This window comes from Empidonax traillii, unplaced genomic scaffold (assembly GCF_003031625.1).
Source record: "Empidonax traillii isolate 1590-97213 ecotype Southwest subspecies unplaced genomic scaffold, ASM303162v1 scaffold4:size3804566, whole genome shotgun sequence".
NCBI lineage: Eukaryota > Metazoa > Chordata > Aves > Passeriformes > Tyrannidae > Empidonax > Empidonax traillii.
Window position 1 is genome coordinate 1,465,570 of NW_020955197.1, and position 19,241 is coordinate 1,484,810.

Below are 19,241 nucleotides of genomic sequence, written 5' to 3' on the forward strand. Positions count from 1 at the left end.
CTTGGTGTAAATTACTGCAAGCTTCCGCTAACGCAAATCCTTTTCACACCAACAAAGCAGGGTTTATCATCAGTCAAACTGCAAGGTGACTTCAGGAAAACAAACAAACAAGCAAGACCCTTTCAGAAGTTCATTTCATGAAATTATAATTAAATTATTGCATTGATATTAATTACACTCTGTAATTAAAAAAAGTTTATATATTATACAAACATGCATTTCTGCAAAACATGCTAAGTAATCTTATTTATGAAGTGTTGTCTAACTATCTAGGTCTAAATGGATCTCTTTTAGTAAAGTAGCCCTTTCCTGCTAAGCCCATTCTTTATTCCTTTAAGAGGAATACTTTAAAGGAATTACTCCTTTAAATTAATTTATTCCTTAGAAATTCCTTTAAATACTCTTTTGTAAGTGAATTAGTTTTCAAAGCAGTAAGGGCTAAAAAGTGGAAAATACAACCTCCACTGCCTAAACACTCATATGTCATTTCAAAAAGACCTACATATGGAAATTTCCCACTTATTATATATTCTGAGAGCTATCACTTCTGACTGGTAGTAATTGCCAATGTGTTCAGTTTGCTTAGCAACAGTTTTACAGTAGATGTACCATTTGTGCTATCATAAGATACTTGCAGATTCTCTTAGAAGTATATGATGTTTCTACTGAATTTCTGCTAATGTGTGTGACATCTTAGTAGGATTGTCTGGATGCATTTGTCTAGATTTTTCTCCTGGTGTACCTTAGGGAAGACGGAAGCACTGAAAACATTGACCAGTTTTTCCCTCTGCAGAATCATTTCTCTTTTGTTACTCAGGAATGAAAACATTCTCAGCAGTCCTACAGACTTACTTCAGTGGCAACCAAAGAAAACAGTTCTGAAAAAGTCTTCCAAGATGCTATCTTCTACAAACTATTGACCTATTGGAAAAGTTAGAGCAAAGTGCAGCTCTTGCTTCAGAGGCATCAAGGCAAGCTGCAGTTACAGCCATTTCCCACTTAATAATCATAGAATCAACTGGATTGGAAAAGACCTTCGAGATCATCAAGTCCAACCCTTGATCCAATACCACTGCAGTTACTAGACCATGACACTCAGTGCCACATCCAGTCTCATCTTAAAAACCTCCAGGGATGGTGAATCCATCACCTCCATGGGCAACTCATTCCAATGTCTGATTACTCTCTCTGTAAAAAATTTCTTCCTAATATCCAACCTAAACCTCCCATGGCACAGCTTAAGACCGTGCCCCCTGGTCCTACTGCTGGTTGTCTGGGAGAAGAAACCAATGCCCACCTGGCTACAACCTCTTTTCAGAAGGTTGTAGATATGACTCTCTGACCAGAACAATTAAAGGATTGCTCACAAGAGCAGCACATCCATCGGATGTGAGTCCACAAAAATATCCAGCTCTGTGAGCGGTTACGAGCAACTACAAGCACACTATGCGGCAAATGGATTTAGTACAACTGCACTTATCATCTGTTGTGTAATTCATAATAAAAAAACCTCTGCTGACAAAGTTTACTCATCTGCAGTGTTCCAGAACTCCACACAGCGTGCAAAACATTCTGAGGACAGGGATTTAAAAGCTGAAGAATTTCTCCACACTTTGCTTCATGGCTTAAAACCACCACACATACCCTCCCACAATGCCAGTCTCGAGTGAAGTGTCTTCTGAGCCACAGCCACTGTGCAAGAAATGAAGATGTATCCACGAGCTCTGCTATGAACCTGAAGGGAACATAGAGATGGAGAGACCAATGTGGACCTAGATGCCCTCCCCTTTGGGCTGTCATTCCTCTCATACAGATCTGTGGCTCAGCACAGAGGCCCCGTCCTTCTGCTCCAAGTTCAGGGCCAGCTGCATCTCTTCCCAGTGCCTCTGTGCTCATCCCTCCCTTCACAAACTGCCTTTTTGGCCTCCACTCTTTTGCCAGCCAAGCTGTCATGGTTTTCTTTTCCTCTTTGCCAAGCTTCCAGGGCCTGGCTAAGCATGGCTCTGCAGCATGTGGTAAAGCTGAACACCTTACCAGAGCACTGCAGAGGTGCTTCTCAACTCCAGCAGAGCCTCCACAGGATGAGGCACACGAAACCTTAACATTTCTGACTCTGCCACAGAAACATTGTCATGAATAAACACAAACCAAATACATTTCATGCGACAAACCTAGTACATAAGAGACTGTTCTAAAATAAGACAGAGTAATATTTGGTGCATACTACATTCTGACATGGTATTTTTCTTCATTTGCAAGTCCTCAATTTTCTGGAAGTTGCATGGGATTAATAAGGGTATTGATAGATTTTTTGGCACAGCTATTAACTGTTGTTACTGTAAGGTCTTAAAGGGAGGCTCCCATGCATTTCAATGCAGTGGATTATCACATTCCCTTAGCTGTTTTATGGGATTTTGACATATGGGATTATGATATTCCCCTGTTTTTAGACTTCTACCAGACAATCACTGTCTTCCATAGCAAAGGTGAAGAGGTTCTTTTAACACTAACCCACCTTTGCAAATCTAGAAATAAGGTGCACATTCAACAGCACAGCTTTTAAATATGTAATGTTGAATGCTGAACCTTGACATTATTCTACAACAGAGAGGATTATAAAATTGCCTCCAAATTACTCTCTTTCTCTACAATATCAAAGTATGAAAAGAAAAAACTGGGAATTTGTATCCTATGATACACCAAGCGAACCGTGAAAAAGCACCAGGATAGGTGTGAGCTCCACAACACACACAGAGTTAAATGCAGTGTCAATGCTGGGGGCAAACAGACAGTTTTAAGTTCAGAGCTCAGGTCTTATCAAGCTCTGGACTCAGATCTATTGCAGTTATTCTCAGGTGGCGAGTACCAAGAGAAGATGACAGGACTTGCAACAACTCCAGCACACAAAATTGGAAGATCACCAGTGAGCAGCACAAAACAAGCATGATTTTGGAATGCAAAAATCTCCAGAACAATGAAATGCAGATAAAAAGTAAAGCCAAACACTGAGACCACTGTTCTATTTGTTTTCCATTTCTTCTGCCTCTACTCCCACAGCCTGAGCAACTTACAAGACCTCTTCCCAGGTGACTGGCCTGTATTTATGGAGTTTGCACTATTGTTACCTGTCCCCTAACAAGTGCTGCCATATCTGCAAGAATAAAGTAAGGTTTTTCAAGTACAAAAACTAGAAAGAAGGCCCCAGTCCAGAAGACACAAAGTACATCTTACTGGAATTGTTACAAAAAATAAGTGCTGAACTATCAAGAAATAATTACCAGCCATCTATAGAGATGATTTATGGTCACGTCCCCACAGAAGCCACAGCTGAGTGTTAGAAAACTTGGCACATTTCGAGTAAAAGTAGAATTCTTGGGGAAAAAAAGCTTTTGATGACTACTATCAGACCTTACCAATTCCATGCCACTTCGGTTGTCTGCAGAAAATAAGTGTCCCTGAAATCATTTACATAAGTAGTTAAGAGCAAAGCCAGAAGCTACCGAACTGGACAATTCTCACACTGATCTTAGAAAATACTTGTTTAGAGCTCAGTCCCAAAATACTTGTTCATAGGCTCAGTCCCAAAAACTGAATCTTTTCCCTTAAACATCCACCTCCCAAACAAAGCTTTTAAGATTGCAAAACACTGGTTCAAAGTCAGGTGCGTTGTTGCAGGTTTTTAATAAGTTTTATGTTTTATGTGTGGTATTTTTGCTATTGGATTCTAAAGCATTCCACATGGCTTGCATGAAGTTTGCTCTTGTCACTGTCTACACAACTAGCAGAGCTATGGATACTGAAGAGAGAGTTGTTGGCTGACATCTGGGTGATTTAAGCATGTTTTGGATACAGTTTATCATCATGAATAGTTGTCCACCATTTGTTATCACACAGGGGTAACAGTTAATAAATGGCATATTTGAGGATGCAAATGCTTGCTCATTTAATGCTATCATTCATGTAAAAGAGTAGAAGTAAAAGCTTATAAATGAAAAAAGAAACAAACCTTTTCTCTGAAGAATTGTCCCTTACAGTTCAGCTCAGATAAAACTACAAAAATAAAGACTTTCAAGTAGTAATAGTAAAGAACATTTTATTAAAATGGAAGTTTTTCAAACCTTATTTATCAAAACTAAGGCCACAGCTAATGCTAACACAAAGTCAAGAACCTGAGAAGGTTCTTATAACATGAAGGTTCTTACAATTTAGAAATCTGAGACAAGGCTATTTTACAAACAATTACTCATTCTGAAATGCAGCATTACTTACTTATTTTAAAATATCAATTATTCTAATGATAATATTTAATGATACAAAGTACTGAACTATCAGTGCATGTAACCCGTCTTTATTTTGGTCCTGTAAGAAAAGTAAGTTTCTGCATCACTCCAGCTACAGAAATGAATGCAAGTACAAAACATTGTAATGGAAGCTGCCAACAACTCTCTTGAGTCCCTTTTCTGCTGAGCTCATTCCTTTTCTTCTAATGCTAAATATCTCCAGTCATAATAGCAATAAATTCTTCTTGATTGACTGTAAAAAAAATTAAAAAAAGAAAGAAAAAGGAAAATCATTAGACAAACAGCAAACAAGCATGAACCATAAAAGAAAATTCATATCCATATTATAATTTTACTTAAAGGTTTCTCTGTGAGTATTTGCTGCATTTGATCCATTACTATCAGGGTTTGGATTTTTTGCTTCTACAATAACAGGGGGTTTGCACTTTTTTTTCATGTAAAACGAAGTCAGAATACAAGCTTAGTTATGTGGAATATTTTGCCAGAATCTAGTTCACATATAACAAAGTATTATTTCTAATTATGAAAGTAAAAATATTCTAAAAATAAAATACGATAGAAAAAAAACGCCTGAGAAACATATGCAAATAAGGCAGCTATACAAAAACATACTATTATTTTAAGTTTTACAAAAATGTTAAAAATGGTACATAAATTTTATTTAGAAAGTGCTTCTTAAGAAATATTTCAGCTACAGTTATGATTAATTCAGTTTTATTCTTAAAGTCATGATTCAAACATTTATATCCAAACCACCCCCACAGACCAAACGCTACTCCTCTCCCTCCTAAATCTGTAACACTTGCCAAACATAAAATGAATTTTAACATAGTTTACTAATTATTCCATAAATTAGCTAGAATTAAAATGGACTTTTGATGAGCCTTTCCCCATCTGAACTTTCCTCATTCCTCATTTATAATTAACAGAAATTTTACACAAATGCACTTGAAGAAATTAAGTCATAATAATAAACTAATTAGCAGCCATTAATTATTTTGCTGCACTTATACCTGAGCTACTGACCTTACTCATATGCTAAAACAGAGACATTGTAAAAGAATGAACCTGTTCACTCTGCAACTAATCACTGTAGTGGGGAATGATCAGAATAAGTCAGTGGTACAGAAAAGATAAGACACATACAAAGAATTCTTCCCTGACAATTATCCATCCCAGCCAATATGCACAAGCTATTCCTAAACAAAGCAATGCAAAGAAAGAGCTACATCTACAGCTAGAAGAAAACTAAACAAATTCCACTATGTTGAAGAACTAAAAAAAAAATTAAAAAAAAAAATAAAACCCAAACAACTAAATATACCTTTGTGTGATGCATGTAAAAAAATATGAAACAAACAGATTTAGTCTAGCTTAGGATTCTATGCTCTGAAATACCTGTCCATCAGCTATTCCATAGCTACACCATGTTGTAAGAGACAAAAATACTGTCTTGACTGTATGACTTTAAAAAGCCTTTTCACAGCTTTATCACAGTAACAACACACTAAGAGCACAAAATCAAACATCCTCTCCAAAATACTCTGTGGTTTACAACATCATTGTTAAACAAGTATCATAGTGACAAACAAATTCTGTAACATTTAGACAAACTGCAAAAAGAAGTGCAGTTACAATTTCCAGTAACACAAGTGTGCAACCAAGGGGAGACTAGGTGGCCCCCCTCCATTCTAATCCCAGCAGAATGGGAGAAATACTGCAATATGGAGAACGCACAGTACCTATGTAAGAAGGGGGAATCAAGATGTTCTGCTGCTGAAGCCAACAACCATGTTGAACCTCCTCCTCATGTGCCAAGCCACACTCACCACCCCTCTCCCATTAAGTACACCAATCAGAAATAAAAGGTACTTATCACTAAAACCAGTCAACTTCCACCCAAACATAAAGAAAACAGTGTAAAAGTAAATTGTGGATGGGGGAAAGTGGGAGAAGATCTCCACCAAAACTGATGAGATCAGTACACAAGCTGAGTCCACCTTCTCCTCCCCAAAAGGGATGCCTTGGGTGAGAAATATACTCTATGTGCGTTAAATGCTGCTCTTAGGACTAGAGCTTTTGTTTGTGCTTCCCCCAGGGCATATTAGTTAGACTGCTTTGTATCAGAGCCTGTGCTTGCTTAATATATGTATCAGTAGATTGCTTTAAAACATAGTTTTGCAGTAGACACTGACAACCTTCAAACTTCATTAATCTGTCACAATTTGTATTTATAAAAATGTTATTCTGAAAAGTGTTAAAAGTGAGTCCTTGCAGTTGCCAGCAGCGTAAAACACCTTGGCAGGACCTGTTGAGGGGTCTTGGCTCTGCTGAGTTGCCCCTAACAAGGGAGGTCGAGGTACTCTCTGATCTTGTGAATCTGTTATTGAAGAGTTTCCTTACAAATCATTGACAAGACTGTTGGACATCAGGGTCTGGACGTTCCAAGGGATACCAACAGGCAAAAATCTAAACTCCCACCTTTCACGTGACAGTAGCAAACCCAGTTAATCCTCTTCAGACTTAGGACCTGTTCACAGGTTAAGCACAACAAGAGCAGAAGCAACCGCAGTCTTTCATGGCATCTCATTTCCCTCAACTCCATGACAAAAAGAATAAAGTAATATCACAGCTAATATGAAGAAAACATTGACTTACAATCTTGAGAGTTAAAAGTGAGGTTTTTTTCAGTGGTGGGTTTTTTCCCTAATTCTGTGCCAAAAGCTGAGACCCAAGATTGCATTGTATTTCCTACAAATGCATCCACACAAGATGACAAAAACTGCATGAACTCACAGCATGAATTTCTAAAATTAGTTATGCTCCAAAACATAAGGCATTCCTAAATCCAGGAATACAAAAGTAAGACTGTTTAAGTTTTTAGGCAGACAAGAATATGTAAAAAATATTTTCTTTCACAGAAATCTACATACAGCACACCAGTACAGCTCAGTGGTTTTGCTGAGAATATGAAGGTTTCTGTAACCTGAGCATCACAAAAGAGCTCACATTTTACTGTGAGCAAAACAATCTCTAAAATGTAATAAAGATGTTAAATCAAAAATGGTATTATTCCTATATTTGAAGTATCAATTAAAAATGCTACCAAACTAACCGTTTCAGATTTTTTTTTTTTTGAGGGCAGGAAAGAAGGAGAATTAGACAATAGCAAGATTTTCCTACATGACCCACATGCTTGAAGATAAATAGAATGGTGATTCACAGGATTATTTACCTTTTCAGAATGAATCTTAAGAAGCTAAAAACAGCCTCAGTTTTCTTCCAAGAACAAAAAACACACAGAACCTTACGGATAAACAGTACTATATACAAACATTGTGCTGTCAATCTTCCATATTCGATCTTGTGCTTGATTGCTCTAACAAAGAGAATGAATGGATGACTGAGTAAGAGGAAACTGAGCCACCCACTCTTAACTGATCAATTTGATTTAAAAAAAACGTAGCACTGACAAAATAATTATGACTCAATAACCTTCCTGAAAGGAGCTAATGGTGTGTGTTCAACTTCTAGTGCCCAAATAGCCATGTAACAAAAAAACACTGATCCATGATTCTGACATCTTATTTGGCAGCTCCAGGAGAGCAACACATGACAAAACCTGCTTGCAGATGAGTTCTACTTTCATTCACCTCTATGGCTACAACTTCCAAAAAATAACACCTATGTCAAACAGCACAGAGCAGAGGACTATCTATCACAGGGCTGACAATTTTTTTTCACTAAGAGTGAGAGTTTTGAGTCCCAGAGCTCAAAAGTATAAATACTACTGTCCCTGGAAAAGCTGATGAACTGCTAGTGAAATCTCAGACGTGAACTACCATCCTGAAAGAACAGTGTTGAAAGACTGATACAGTCTTTAGGTGCACGGTCTGAAGTGAGTGGTCTTCAAAATCCAGATATTAAGGTTTCTGGTGTAAAAATAAGGATATTTTGAAGTTGACGAAAAAAACCCCAAAGTTTCAATGTTTAAAATTATTTAATAGGCATACTATCAAACTGAATTTGTTAATTCATTCTTTATCCAACTAATGATTTCCTTCTGCAACCCACTCTGTCCGCATCTTGTCAATTCTAGAGCCATTTTTCACACTATGCTTTCCAGCACTCCCATGCTCAGAAATACATTAAAGACTAATCCAAGCTGATCCTGCACAGACCCAGGGTACTTCCAGCATGATTTATTAGCTTACTGCTCCATGTCCAACTAACACACTGAAATCACAGTAATGACACATTGCCACTTAAGAAATATTGAATAAGTGATCAAAAGACTGACTTTCTCTTAGCACTTTAATCCTTCCATGATTTATAAAGAAATAAAAATGTAATGTAGGTACACAGAATCTCCCATGTACCAGGTCAAATACTTCGACCTTCAACTACACGTTCATCTCATCATTTAATAGACGTTGGTTGAGTAGGAGTTCATGGTGAATCAATTCAATTCTTAGACTCCAAGATGTGTTTCTAAGAGTAGCAGCTGTCAAAAACAACTGTCTCCACTATTTGTAAGCTAAATTAAGTTTGAGCTGAACATTATCTAGAAGAAAATTAAAGAGGACATATTCACAACAAAACCACATTTAAAAAGGGCAGAAAATTACAAGGTTATATGGGGGTTTATTTGCCAAAACATACTTTCTCCATCTCCATCCTTATCAAATTCTTCAATCATAGCCCGTAGTTCTTCATCAGACATGTTTTCACCCAATTCTCTAGCAACTCGGCGCAGGTTTCTCAGACTTATTTTACCAGAGTCATCATCGTCAAACAATTTGAATGCCTTGAGTATTTCTTCTTGTGGGTCTCTGTCCAATATCCAATCTGTCACTGCAAGAAGGATACTTCAGTTAGACTAAAAAATTCTGAAAGGTAAACTCAGAATGACCTATGCAAGCTGAGACAATATGAAGAACAAGCATTTCTGATTTCACCTGTTCTTACATTTCTATGTATTTCAGTTCAACATGTGTATTTGTTTCACTGTTGTCCGGCCTCTCTTTTATCTCTTTTTCCAAGCTGAGTTGCTCTTTATGGTGTAATTCTTCCAGCGGAAAGTAACAGAGCAATTTGGACACAGTCATGTTTTCCACAAATTTTTCAACAGGAATTAAGTTTACACAGGCCTCCTCTGTTTCAAACTTCCAAACTTTCAGGAAAAAAAGCCCATCAGCTCTGATAGATGAAGATGTGTGATTTTTTTTCATTTTATGTTTTCATCAGAATAGAATTTTGACTTGGAGAGAACGCTGAAACACTAAGTAAAGAAAACATTCACATGGAACCTCTCTTTCAAATACAAAACCACACTAACACAAAAAAAGACCCCAAAACAAAAAAACTCCTAAGCACAGGGGTTACATAAAGGGTACTACTATAAATTGCAAGAGGTGTATTCTGAAAAGATTCTTCAGTCTTTACTACTCCTTTTATTAAAACCATTTGTCATTTTCTGCAACACAAAAGACAAACTTCCCAGACTAAATATTTTTTAGTAACTAATTCAGACCAACCAACAATAATGTATCTTCACATCTTTGTACCTGCTAGTCTTGTATTACAGGGCTTGCTATTTATACTTCATCAAGCCATTAAAATCACATCGACACCACTTGCGCACAGAGAATCACTTACCATCTGCTCCTGACTGCAGATGGAACGTCTGCTTTGGCTTAGCAAACTTGAGAGGAAAAAATTTTTTCAGGCTCATATAGGCTCACTGCAGCAATGAAGTTTATATATCTGCATAAATGCCCCAGATTTATCCTAAATTTAAACATTTTCTTTTAAAACAACAACACTGCATGAAGTACAACATCTTTTGAAAAATGTTTTTTTTTTGGTAAAAAGACAACTGAATAACAATAAATGCTAGGTCTTTAAATACAAAACTGTATAAGACAAAATGTAATTCTATCTTTATATATCTCAGTTAAACATTAAATTAAGAGAAATCGATGGCTCGAGTATCGCTCAGCCATATTCAGCAGCTCTTCATAATTAACACTTCAATAACCTATTTTCTCTAACTCCACTATCTCTCTGCTAGAAGTGATATCATGTTTAATTCTGTGTCAAGGTCATATTGCACCACCATAGCAACTCTAATCTTCAAATTTTGTGACAGGTTCAATCCCCTTCCAAGCATCTATTGTGTATTCTACAAGAATCTTCCCAGCTTCTTGCAGTACTTAATGACTGTCCATATTGACAGACAAGGCAGAATGAGGAAACTATGAACAGGACCGAACATCAGGAATTATTGAAAACAATTAATTGCATGGTAATTACAGTATATTCATTTATATAATATTACAGCATAATTGTGTAATTTTAAGAGTAGTATTACTATTAAATCAATACATTCACTTTCTTTTAAATTTTTTTAATTAAATCAGGACCGATCACATTTATTTCCACATAGGCTTTACAAGTCAGAAAAGAACCAAACCAAATTTTTTCTAACCTAGAATACAACTACAAAAATATTATCTGTCACTAACAACACATTTTGTCCAATATTAACCTGCTAAATCATTAAAAATTTGCCAAATTTCAATCAATAACTGGTTTTGCCACATTAAGTAGATTATTATTTGTAGCCAAAAGCAAATACTGGGGGTTTGGGTGTTCTGTTTGAGAAAACCTATAGAAATCTAATACCTTGGAGGTAATAGATTGTAATGAGCACAATTAACTATAACAGAAACAATGAACTAGAGATATAAAGTCATATATGGAGAAATCCCACACAGCTTACTTTTTGGCAAACATAATTGTATGCAAAAGCATTAACTGTGTGTAACAAAAAGCCCTTAAAAACTTTAAAGAAACTTAGAGTCTAAAAATTCTGCAGATTAAAGTACATTAAACTACACAATGCACAGACTCCAGCAGAAACAATCCACTCATGAAATTCTGTTTTTATCAACAGCTGAAAACCCTTGAAGTAAAATATTTAAAACCTGTTTCAATTTTTCTAATCTTTTTTATATATGAAGTCTGTTTTCAGCTTGCAGTTTGTCTGTGTATACACTCCTTCCCATTAAAGTCAATGCTAAATACCTTTTCCATAGCAGAAAGGAGAATCTTACAAAGATCCATAGACAATACAAGAACATCTATGTTTTAAGCTAGCATTCATTCCTCCGTGTAAGCTTGAAAAAGATTAGCACTGTGTATACTCTACACTGTTATACTGTGGCTATCATTCATGTCTACATATCAAATTAAGCATTAAGAAAAAAAGATTTATCTTCCTCTACTACTGACCTAACATATTAAGAAAATATGAAATTTAATCTCCCAATTCTATTTCTAAATAGTACTAAATAGCTGAAGAAGTTACATGAAGTACTGCTTCAAAACTGTAGTCTCTACTATACACTAAATATCTCTAGAGGTAGACACACAATCAAACACATACCAACTTCATTAAAATCTTCAAAGGTGATCTTGCCTGTTGATTCTCGATCATAGTCTTTAAGTATTTTCAGGACATCAGCTTTTTTTACATCAAAACCCAAGGCTCTCATTGCCACCTTTTGGAATAAAACGGAATTGCAACCATAGATAAGGATTAAATACAGAATCAACAGATTTTCTTTTTAATTTCAGTAATTACCTTCTTGCCCAACAGAGAAAAAGCATAACAGTGGTTTAGAAGCAGTAATAAATAAAATAAGTAACAGGAAAAGAGCTTTGGATATTAAAACCACCTAGAACTACTATTAGGAAGTAGAACATTGAGTTACAGTGAAAAACATGTATTTTTAGGGATTTTACAGACTGGACCAAGTATTTCTTAGGACAAGTAGATTTATTCTCCTCACTTACAAAACCGTTCAAAACCTGACCTTTACAAAGATAAAACCGAAAATCAGCCTTCAAATTATTCTTCACTATTCACACAAAATGTGTGTACATTCATGGATTTACAAGTAGTCTTACAAGTGACTTTACTGCTTTTTCAGTGAACAGCATAAGCCAACCTATTTTTTGCTTTTGCATTAGGTTAGAACTCCACATTTAGTTTCCCATTTTAACTGAGATGGCAAATTCTCAGCACACACAACCTTGACTTTCTCCAAACTGATGTACACAGACTAAACCATCACTGGAAAACCACAATGCTTTTGGAAGTAGTCCTTCAAAAATCTATGCTATCCACTGATTTTGTAGAGAAGATACTCTTTTTCTTTATGTAATTTTGCTTTTCCACACTATTACCTTCAGGGTGACAATACTCAGGGAGACAGCTAACAAACAATTTTGCAAGTAATCATGACAGCTGGGAGTTCAAGGCACACCATAACCAGGAAAAGCATATTAACAGTCCCCAGAAATAGTCCCTAGCACTACCCTGGTCACAGCAGCTTCCAGCAAAGATAAAAACTTGAACTCTGAAACAGAGAAGGGAATTGCCATATCTAAAACACTCCCATAAAGCAAATTAAGTAAAAATAAGACTTTTTTCCTTTTTCAAGTTATTGGGTAGAGCCAGAATATGGAGCCAGTAAAATGGATTAGGCATTCCTTCAAAAAATAATCTCACTCAATATATGACAGAAACACTGGCCTCTCCAAAGTTACTTTCTTTTCCCGATGCCATATGACTAGAATAAAAATTCATAAAGAATTTAAAGCAACCTTAATGAACTTCATCTACTACTTCTATAGATTTCCAGACAGGAGGACTCATTCAGGAAGACTGCCACCCTAATCTCCATCTGCCAATAGCTATCAACAGAAGCATCCTTCACCGGGAAGGGCAACTACTGAGCCTTTCACACACAGAGTAAAAAGCACACCTTATTCCTACAGACAATAGGCTTCCTGATGAAAAATACAAGTGGGTAAGCTCTGGCTTGTAGTCAACAGTTTTACGAATTTGATTTGCATCTTTTACCTAAGCATCTGAAACCTGTGGATTCTCACAACACCAAGCTTTAGGTTACACAGTGCCTTTAAAAAAGAACAATTTTTCAAGAGCTTTTGCTTCCTGGTCATCTGTCCAAGCTAATTCTTGGTGAGCAGTTAGACCAGGGTTATTCAGAATGCTACAGCAATGCCATTACAGAATTAAATATATAGTATGTAAAGACAAGCTTGTTCCTACACAAATGCAATGTTTCCTGGGGGTTTTTTTCTTTTTTTTACTCACTCCTTTAACTCAGCAAGACACCCTGAAGGAGGTTTTTAATGATACAGCCAACATCTTAAAAACTCACAAAGGAACAGCTTTATTATCTGTCAAAAAATGAGTTGAATGAAAAAAAGCTTTTACCTTTAATTCATGATAATTTATCGCCCTATCTTTGTCTGTATCAAACAACTCAAAGGCATCTTTAATTTCTTGCTTCTGTTCCTCAGTCAGTTCTCTTCTTTTCTTCTTTTTAGTTTTATCTACTGAAAGCTCATTCCTACATATGAAAAAAAGAAATTTAGATTTCTATTGGGAAGATGCTACTGTAGATTTTCCACCAATAAGAAACTCACCATAATGGCACAGATCACCACCTTAGCTATTAAATCTTTTCCCAGCTTCTACTCTCAGTTTAAAGTAACACTTGAAACAGATAATTCCTTTGTAAAATATGAATGACACCTCATCAGCACAGGCATTTTTGTTAATAAGTAACAACAACAACAAGAGGGCAGAAAAATATCAGTTAAAAAGGCTTTTTTAAGTTACAAACTAGATTAGCAGCTGAGATGACACAACTCCTGAAAACACTTTGTTTTTACATTGTAGCTTAAAAAAAAAAAAAAAAAAAAAAAAGTTCTTTTTACAGAACAGTGAAGGCTGAACTAGGCCAGGCAGTCTGGCTACTAAATCTGGCATTAGGTGCCGCAAATCGGCTTTGCTGCCTGTAACAGTTCTTAGATAAATGGTATTTATAGGGTTCTTTTTTAAAATCCTTTAGATCAAGCACACACACTGCTCTAAAGGACTTTTTGCTCTGTTTTGGTATATACAAAAGAGACAAGTTCTCCAAATCAGCAAATCTTGCTCAAAGACAGCCCTGTTTTCTCTGCTAGTCTAATGAAACTAGATTTCCCGAGGAGCACATTAAAAGGACATAAAATGTAAGAGGAGAAACTGCAGCTGGACCTATGGGGAAACATTTTCTCAGTCCATGTGTTTATATGCTGGAATGGTTGCACTAGCAGACCAAGAAGTTTCCATTATTCAAAATTTCTGGAACCTTACTGGAAAAGGTGCTCAGCATCCTCATTCAATTTTGAGTGGGAGCTATCTGATCAGAAAGCTGAACCAGATGACTTCCATAAGTCCTTCCTAACCTAAATTATTGTATAATCATTGCATTATTTATGTTATACTCTCAGGAAAATGCTTTTTACACTCATTCGTCTATTTGCACCAGGGGCCAAATGTGTGCTTTGTCACCTAGTGTAAAACGTAAAAAAAATTACCAATGAGTGAACAGAAAACTTTTCAAGATTTACTTTCCAAATCTCCTCTAATAAGATGATTTATCTTCTTCTTTGTAAAGGATTTGCTAATTTTAAACAAAATCTAAAATTAAACATATGGCTGAGATTTAGCTTCCAACAATCACTGAACTGTAAAAAGTCCAAGTACAGACAAGAAAAGCACAGGCTGCATGAGCTGGACTTGCCTTGGACTACAATATCCTCAAAGAGCAAGAAGCCCTTAACAGACCAATTGAGACAGTGTGATTTCACACAGGCTTTGAATTACTGTAGCTCTTGCAAGGACTAAAATAACTCTTGAGCTGGCTACACAATTAGAACTGGGACAGTAGCTCAGACCCAGAGAGGTCAGATTTTGTCAGCTGCAATGATGAAATCCATTTATAAATCTGAAAGCAGATTAACATCGAACTCGTCTGGAAGAACAGCTGGGTGCTTAAGTGTTCATTTGGTGCTCAGCATAAAACGAATTTATCAAAAGACAAGGCAGTGCCTAAACACAAACAGCTCAGTGCCACTTCCACAATCACTTTAACCACACGAAGCCTGAAGTCCTTAGACTTGAAAATTAGGGATAACAGCTGCCATGTAAGCATATTAATTATGCTTGGAGACTAGCATTTGCCAGGTGTTGGGAGTCATAAGCCAGGCCCCTTCATACAACAGCTCCTGAAGCAGAATTTACAAACAAAACATACCGAGGAGCCCAATGTTACCCCTATTCCCAGGCCTTCTGGACGCGCATTAGGCAACACAGCGCGAACCTCTCAGCGCCGGGCCCTGCCCTCCCCGGCACACTGACGGGCCCGACGCCGCCGAGGGGGCCAGACTGACAGGCCAGAGGCCGCGGATGACCCATCTGGGCCCCGCCGCGGCCGCTGCGCCCGCGCTCCGCCAGCACCGCCCGAGCGGGCCCCGAGGGGCGGCGCGGCCATCAGGAACCCCCGCCCCGCTTCCTTCGGGGCAGCGGAAAGCGCCCGGCTCATACCGACCTCAGGGCCAGGCTCATCCTGCCGCGCCGGGCCGGGCCGGGCCGGGCCGGGCCGCAGCAGACGCACCTCCAGCCCCGCCGCTCCTACCCTGGAGACGCCACACAGTGGCCGAGCCAGGCCACACCCCCAGCAACCGACCGCTGTCTGATTGGGCACAGGCTGGTATTGTCCCTCCTCCAGCTGCACTCTTATTGGTTGGAGTGCTGCCACTCAAGGCAGAGGGGGAGGAGTCCCCGGGGGCGGGATTGGTGCGCGCGGCGCCGTTAAACGCGCGGAGGGCGGGGCCGGCAGTGCTGGGAAATGTGGGACGGGCAAAAAGGATTTTGGTGTTTGATCTTGGCTTTCGACCCTAATCGACAAGAAAAGGGATTTAAACCGCGAAATAGATAGGAACTAATAAGCAAGCTCTTAAGTGATGTCCAGGTGTCAGAGAGACCAATTTCTTGTATGTAGAATTTTCCTTGTTAAGATTTAGGGCTCGATGTGTTTCAGTGATCTCAGACAAAGAATGCTGAATTTATGGGCCATAAGGGCATTTGGCAGAATCCCCAAGATAAAGAAGAAATTAATAAAGACAGCTCATCAGCTGTGCTCGATCAGCTCCGACTGGGTAAAAGGCAATTCCGCTAGGGGCAGATCTCCAAGCCCCAATACAAAAAACCCACCGATCCAAGAGAAGAGAGAGACTGAGCTAATTCGCACGAGAAGAGAATCATTAACCAATAGATACAAATTAATAAGACAACTGCGTAACTTGTAGCCAGTGAACATTAATGCCTTCTTTTGCTAAAATGTATGAAAGTTTTGACACCTGGGGTGCTTGATCACCAAGGACTTGGGCTTGCACCGCTCTGAAATAAATATCAATGTCTCTCTCGAGTGTGTAATTACTGGCTTGTTGCTCACCGGGTAACAAGTCCTATTTTTGTGGACATCTTTAATGGCTCTGCTGTCACATGGATGTGCCCTGGCTGTGTCTGTAGAGGTCCCCAGGCCCTGCCCGCTCCCTCCCAAGCTGTGGAGGAACACGCTTAACATTCGACATTTAGAGAAGCATTTCTAGCACTGTACAGACTTTGCCTCACTACAAATTTCATGGAAAGCAATCCATACTATGTGAAGACTGAAGACCTTAGTGCATGTTTTTGGGTCTTGCAAAGCAGTCACTGAGTCAACATTATATATCTGTGGATGGGAGAAATGCTCCTACTGGTGAGAAAACTCAGATTTATGAAACATGCTGCCTCAGTGCTCTGGTCTGTGACAGGACAACTGTCCCTTGTGCCTTGCTTCACAAACAGGGCTGTTTTATAACCAGCTATGACAGCATGGTCTGGTGTTAATAGCCGGACCATAATGCCATTCAGATCCTTGCTAATACTGTGTTAAGCCGTCTGGCTAGATTCACTGAAAATACTCAGGCAATGAAAAATTTTTCAGGCATTCCAGTCCTGCTCCTTTCAGGACTTGACAGCATATCTTGATGGTGTTTTACACTTTCAGACACCTAGTTTCCTGGTAATAACCCAGTAGTAGGTTGACCCCAGGTGCACAATCTTGGATTTGAAGAGCTTGGCTCACTCAAAACACATTTTTCCTGAACAAAATCAAACAGAGATGAGGCTTGTTTGGCTCTCTGTTCATATTATCTCTGGTCCACAGATCAAATAAGCAGAGACAAGGGGTTTATAACTGACCTCTGTTTATAGGTGGTAGCTTTATAACTAAAAACATAAATCAGTGGCAGGTTTGGTCCTCAGCCTGTGCTGTGGTGCAAATATAACTGCAAACCTTTCTTTTTTTTTTTTTTTTATTTTTTTTTTTTTATGTTCATACATAAACATACATAAATATGTTCATACAAACAGCCCCAAACTGTCCTATTTCACCCCACTGGATATTGATCCTGAAGCTCAGCACAGAGGCCCTTGGTCCTTGACGGAGCTGCACTGAGTTATTCCTGCCTTCGTGCTGTGTGCTGCTGTTGCTGACATATTGACCAGACTCTGTGGCCTGGCCATGAACTTGAGTCACCACCTTGCCACTGTCTGGCAGTCACTGGGATGCTGACAGGTCAGGTTACTGTCACCATTCCTGCACTCTGCAGGGAGGTCACAATCCCTGCCTGTGTTGTGATGGCCTTTGGCTTCCAGCTTGTCCTCTCTCATGGAGCACCTGTGTCCTGGCTGCTCTGTGTCAAGCAGAGTGAAATGTCTGATATTCTCTGAGCATGCTTCTGGGAACTGGAGATCTGTGTTCAGATCTCTACTTCTAGACTTACAGGACAAGCTAAGGAATTGCTCCAGAAATCAAAATGCCACTGATTGTAAATTCATTAGGCTGGCAGCTGTGCTCCTACTGCATGTGAAATGGAGATGCAAGGAATTCAAAACAGAATTCAAGACAGGGTCAAACAATAATAGTTAAAAATAAGTACAGGGATTTAGTCGTGGAAGCAATGACTTGCAAATCCTTACATTTTCAAAGTTGGCTAAACCCCTCCTAAAATCACTTCTTATGAATAGAGTTGGTAAATTAGAATATCTCTAGCATGTTCCCCACACCTGTGTATTGCCAGCTTAATAAAGAAAATAATTAATTACGAGGCATACTTAAAAACTTTATTCTTGGCTTTTACTTAATTTTCAAACTCATCTATTGCTATATGAAAGTCATTTGTGGGGCTGTCTGCCAGCCCTCTCTTTGAATTGAGTGAATGTATTTCCTTCTTGAGTCCTAATTTTGTTAGTATTTGAAGCCATCCTACCATTCCCTCATCCCAAGACGAATTCGAGCGGGCAGATTACAAACCTCATTTAACTGTTCAGAATCAGATCATATATCAGAACCTTAATTAAATTAATCCAGAATTTTTTAAAGGAGTGGTTGGCCATACAGATTTCATGCAAGTTCAAGTGGGTTTTGTTCATTTCACTCTTTCTGTAAATCATATGGCATGAAAATTAGCGAGAAAACATAAAGCTGCGTTAAAAACATACCACGTGTCCTTGCCAGTTCAACGATTGTAAATGTATTTCTGTGGGCATCTGGATCTCTTCTTCCTGTGTCAACGTTCTTTTATTTATTTTTCCATTTTTAATTGCTTTTGAGTGCCTTATCACATCCGAGGACATAGTTGGGCATATGCAGGAACATGCACAGACAGTTACTAAATTAATTTTTTAACAACTAAATTTTTAAACAGATGAAATTAGCCCACCCAATAAAAGGGAGTAGCCATGTGCTGAAGACGGTTTTGGGCAGCACAGCAAAAGAAAGGAGCAGGTTTATAACACTGTTGGTTTCTAGTTTAATCCTTAATCCTGCCTATTCTATTTTCCGGGTCAGTGTAGCCCCTGCCCTGTCCTGGGGTGGCGCTGCCACGAGGTGGCGCCGGGAGCCCGGCCCTGTGCGGGCAGGAGCGAGGGGCAGGAAGGGACATCGCTGCGGACACCGGAGAGGTACT

The 19,241-nt window shown here is 38.5% G+C and overlaps 1 protein-coding gene across 2 annotated transcripts; it reads right to left on the reverse strand.

The window, feature by feature from the left end:
- Positions 1 to 4,073: 4,073 nt before the first annotated feature.
- Positions 4,074 to 15,979, reverse strand: CETN3 (centrin 3). Of its 2 annotated transcripts, none has more exons than XM_027877940.1 (5): positions 15,756 to 15,979; positions 13,612 to 13,750; positions 11,752 to 11,866; positions 8,964 to 9,155; positions 4,074 to 4,533 (listed from the first exon to the last, which is right to left on the reverse strand). In XM_027877940.1, the coding sequence occupies exons 1-5, from the start codon at positions 15,767 to 15,769 to the stop codon at positions 4,490 to 4,492; spliced, it is 504 nt and encodes a 167-aa protein (XP_027733741.1). In that variant the 5' UTR covers positions 15,770 to 15,979; the 3' UTR covers positions 4,074 to 4,489. The 2 variants fall into 2 exon arrangements, with proteins under 2 accessions (XP_027733741.1, XP_027733731.1); XM_027877930.1 differs by having other exon boundaries at positions 13,612 to 13,747; positions 15,776 to 15,913.
- Between the last annotated feature and the right edge of the window lie 3,262 nt (positions 15,980 to 19,241).

Excerpts from the sequence above, each read along its gene's own strand:
- CETN3 (XM_027877940.1), bottom strand. Across the intron at positions 11,867-13,611 it reads TAAATTATCATGAATTAAAG|GTGGCAATGAGAGCCTTGGG; the intron begins GTAAAAGCTTTT and ends TTATTCCAAAAG. Across the intron at positions 9,156-11,751 it reads TGAAGATTTTAATGAAGTTG|TGACAGATTGGATATTGGAC; the intron begins GTATGTGTTTGA and ends TCCTTCTTGCAG.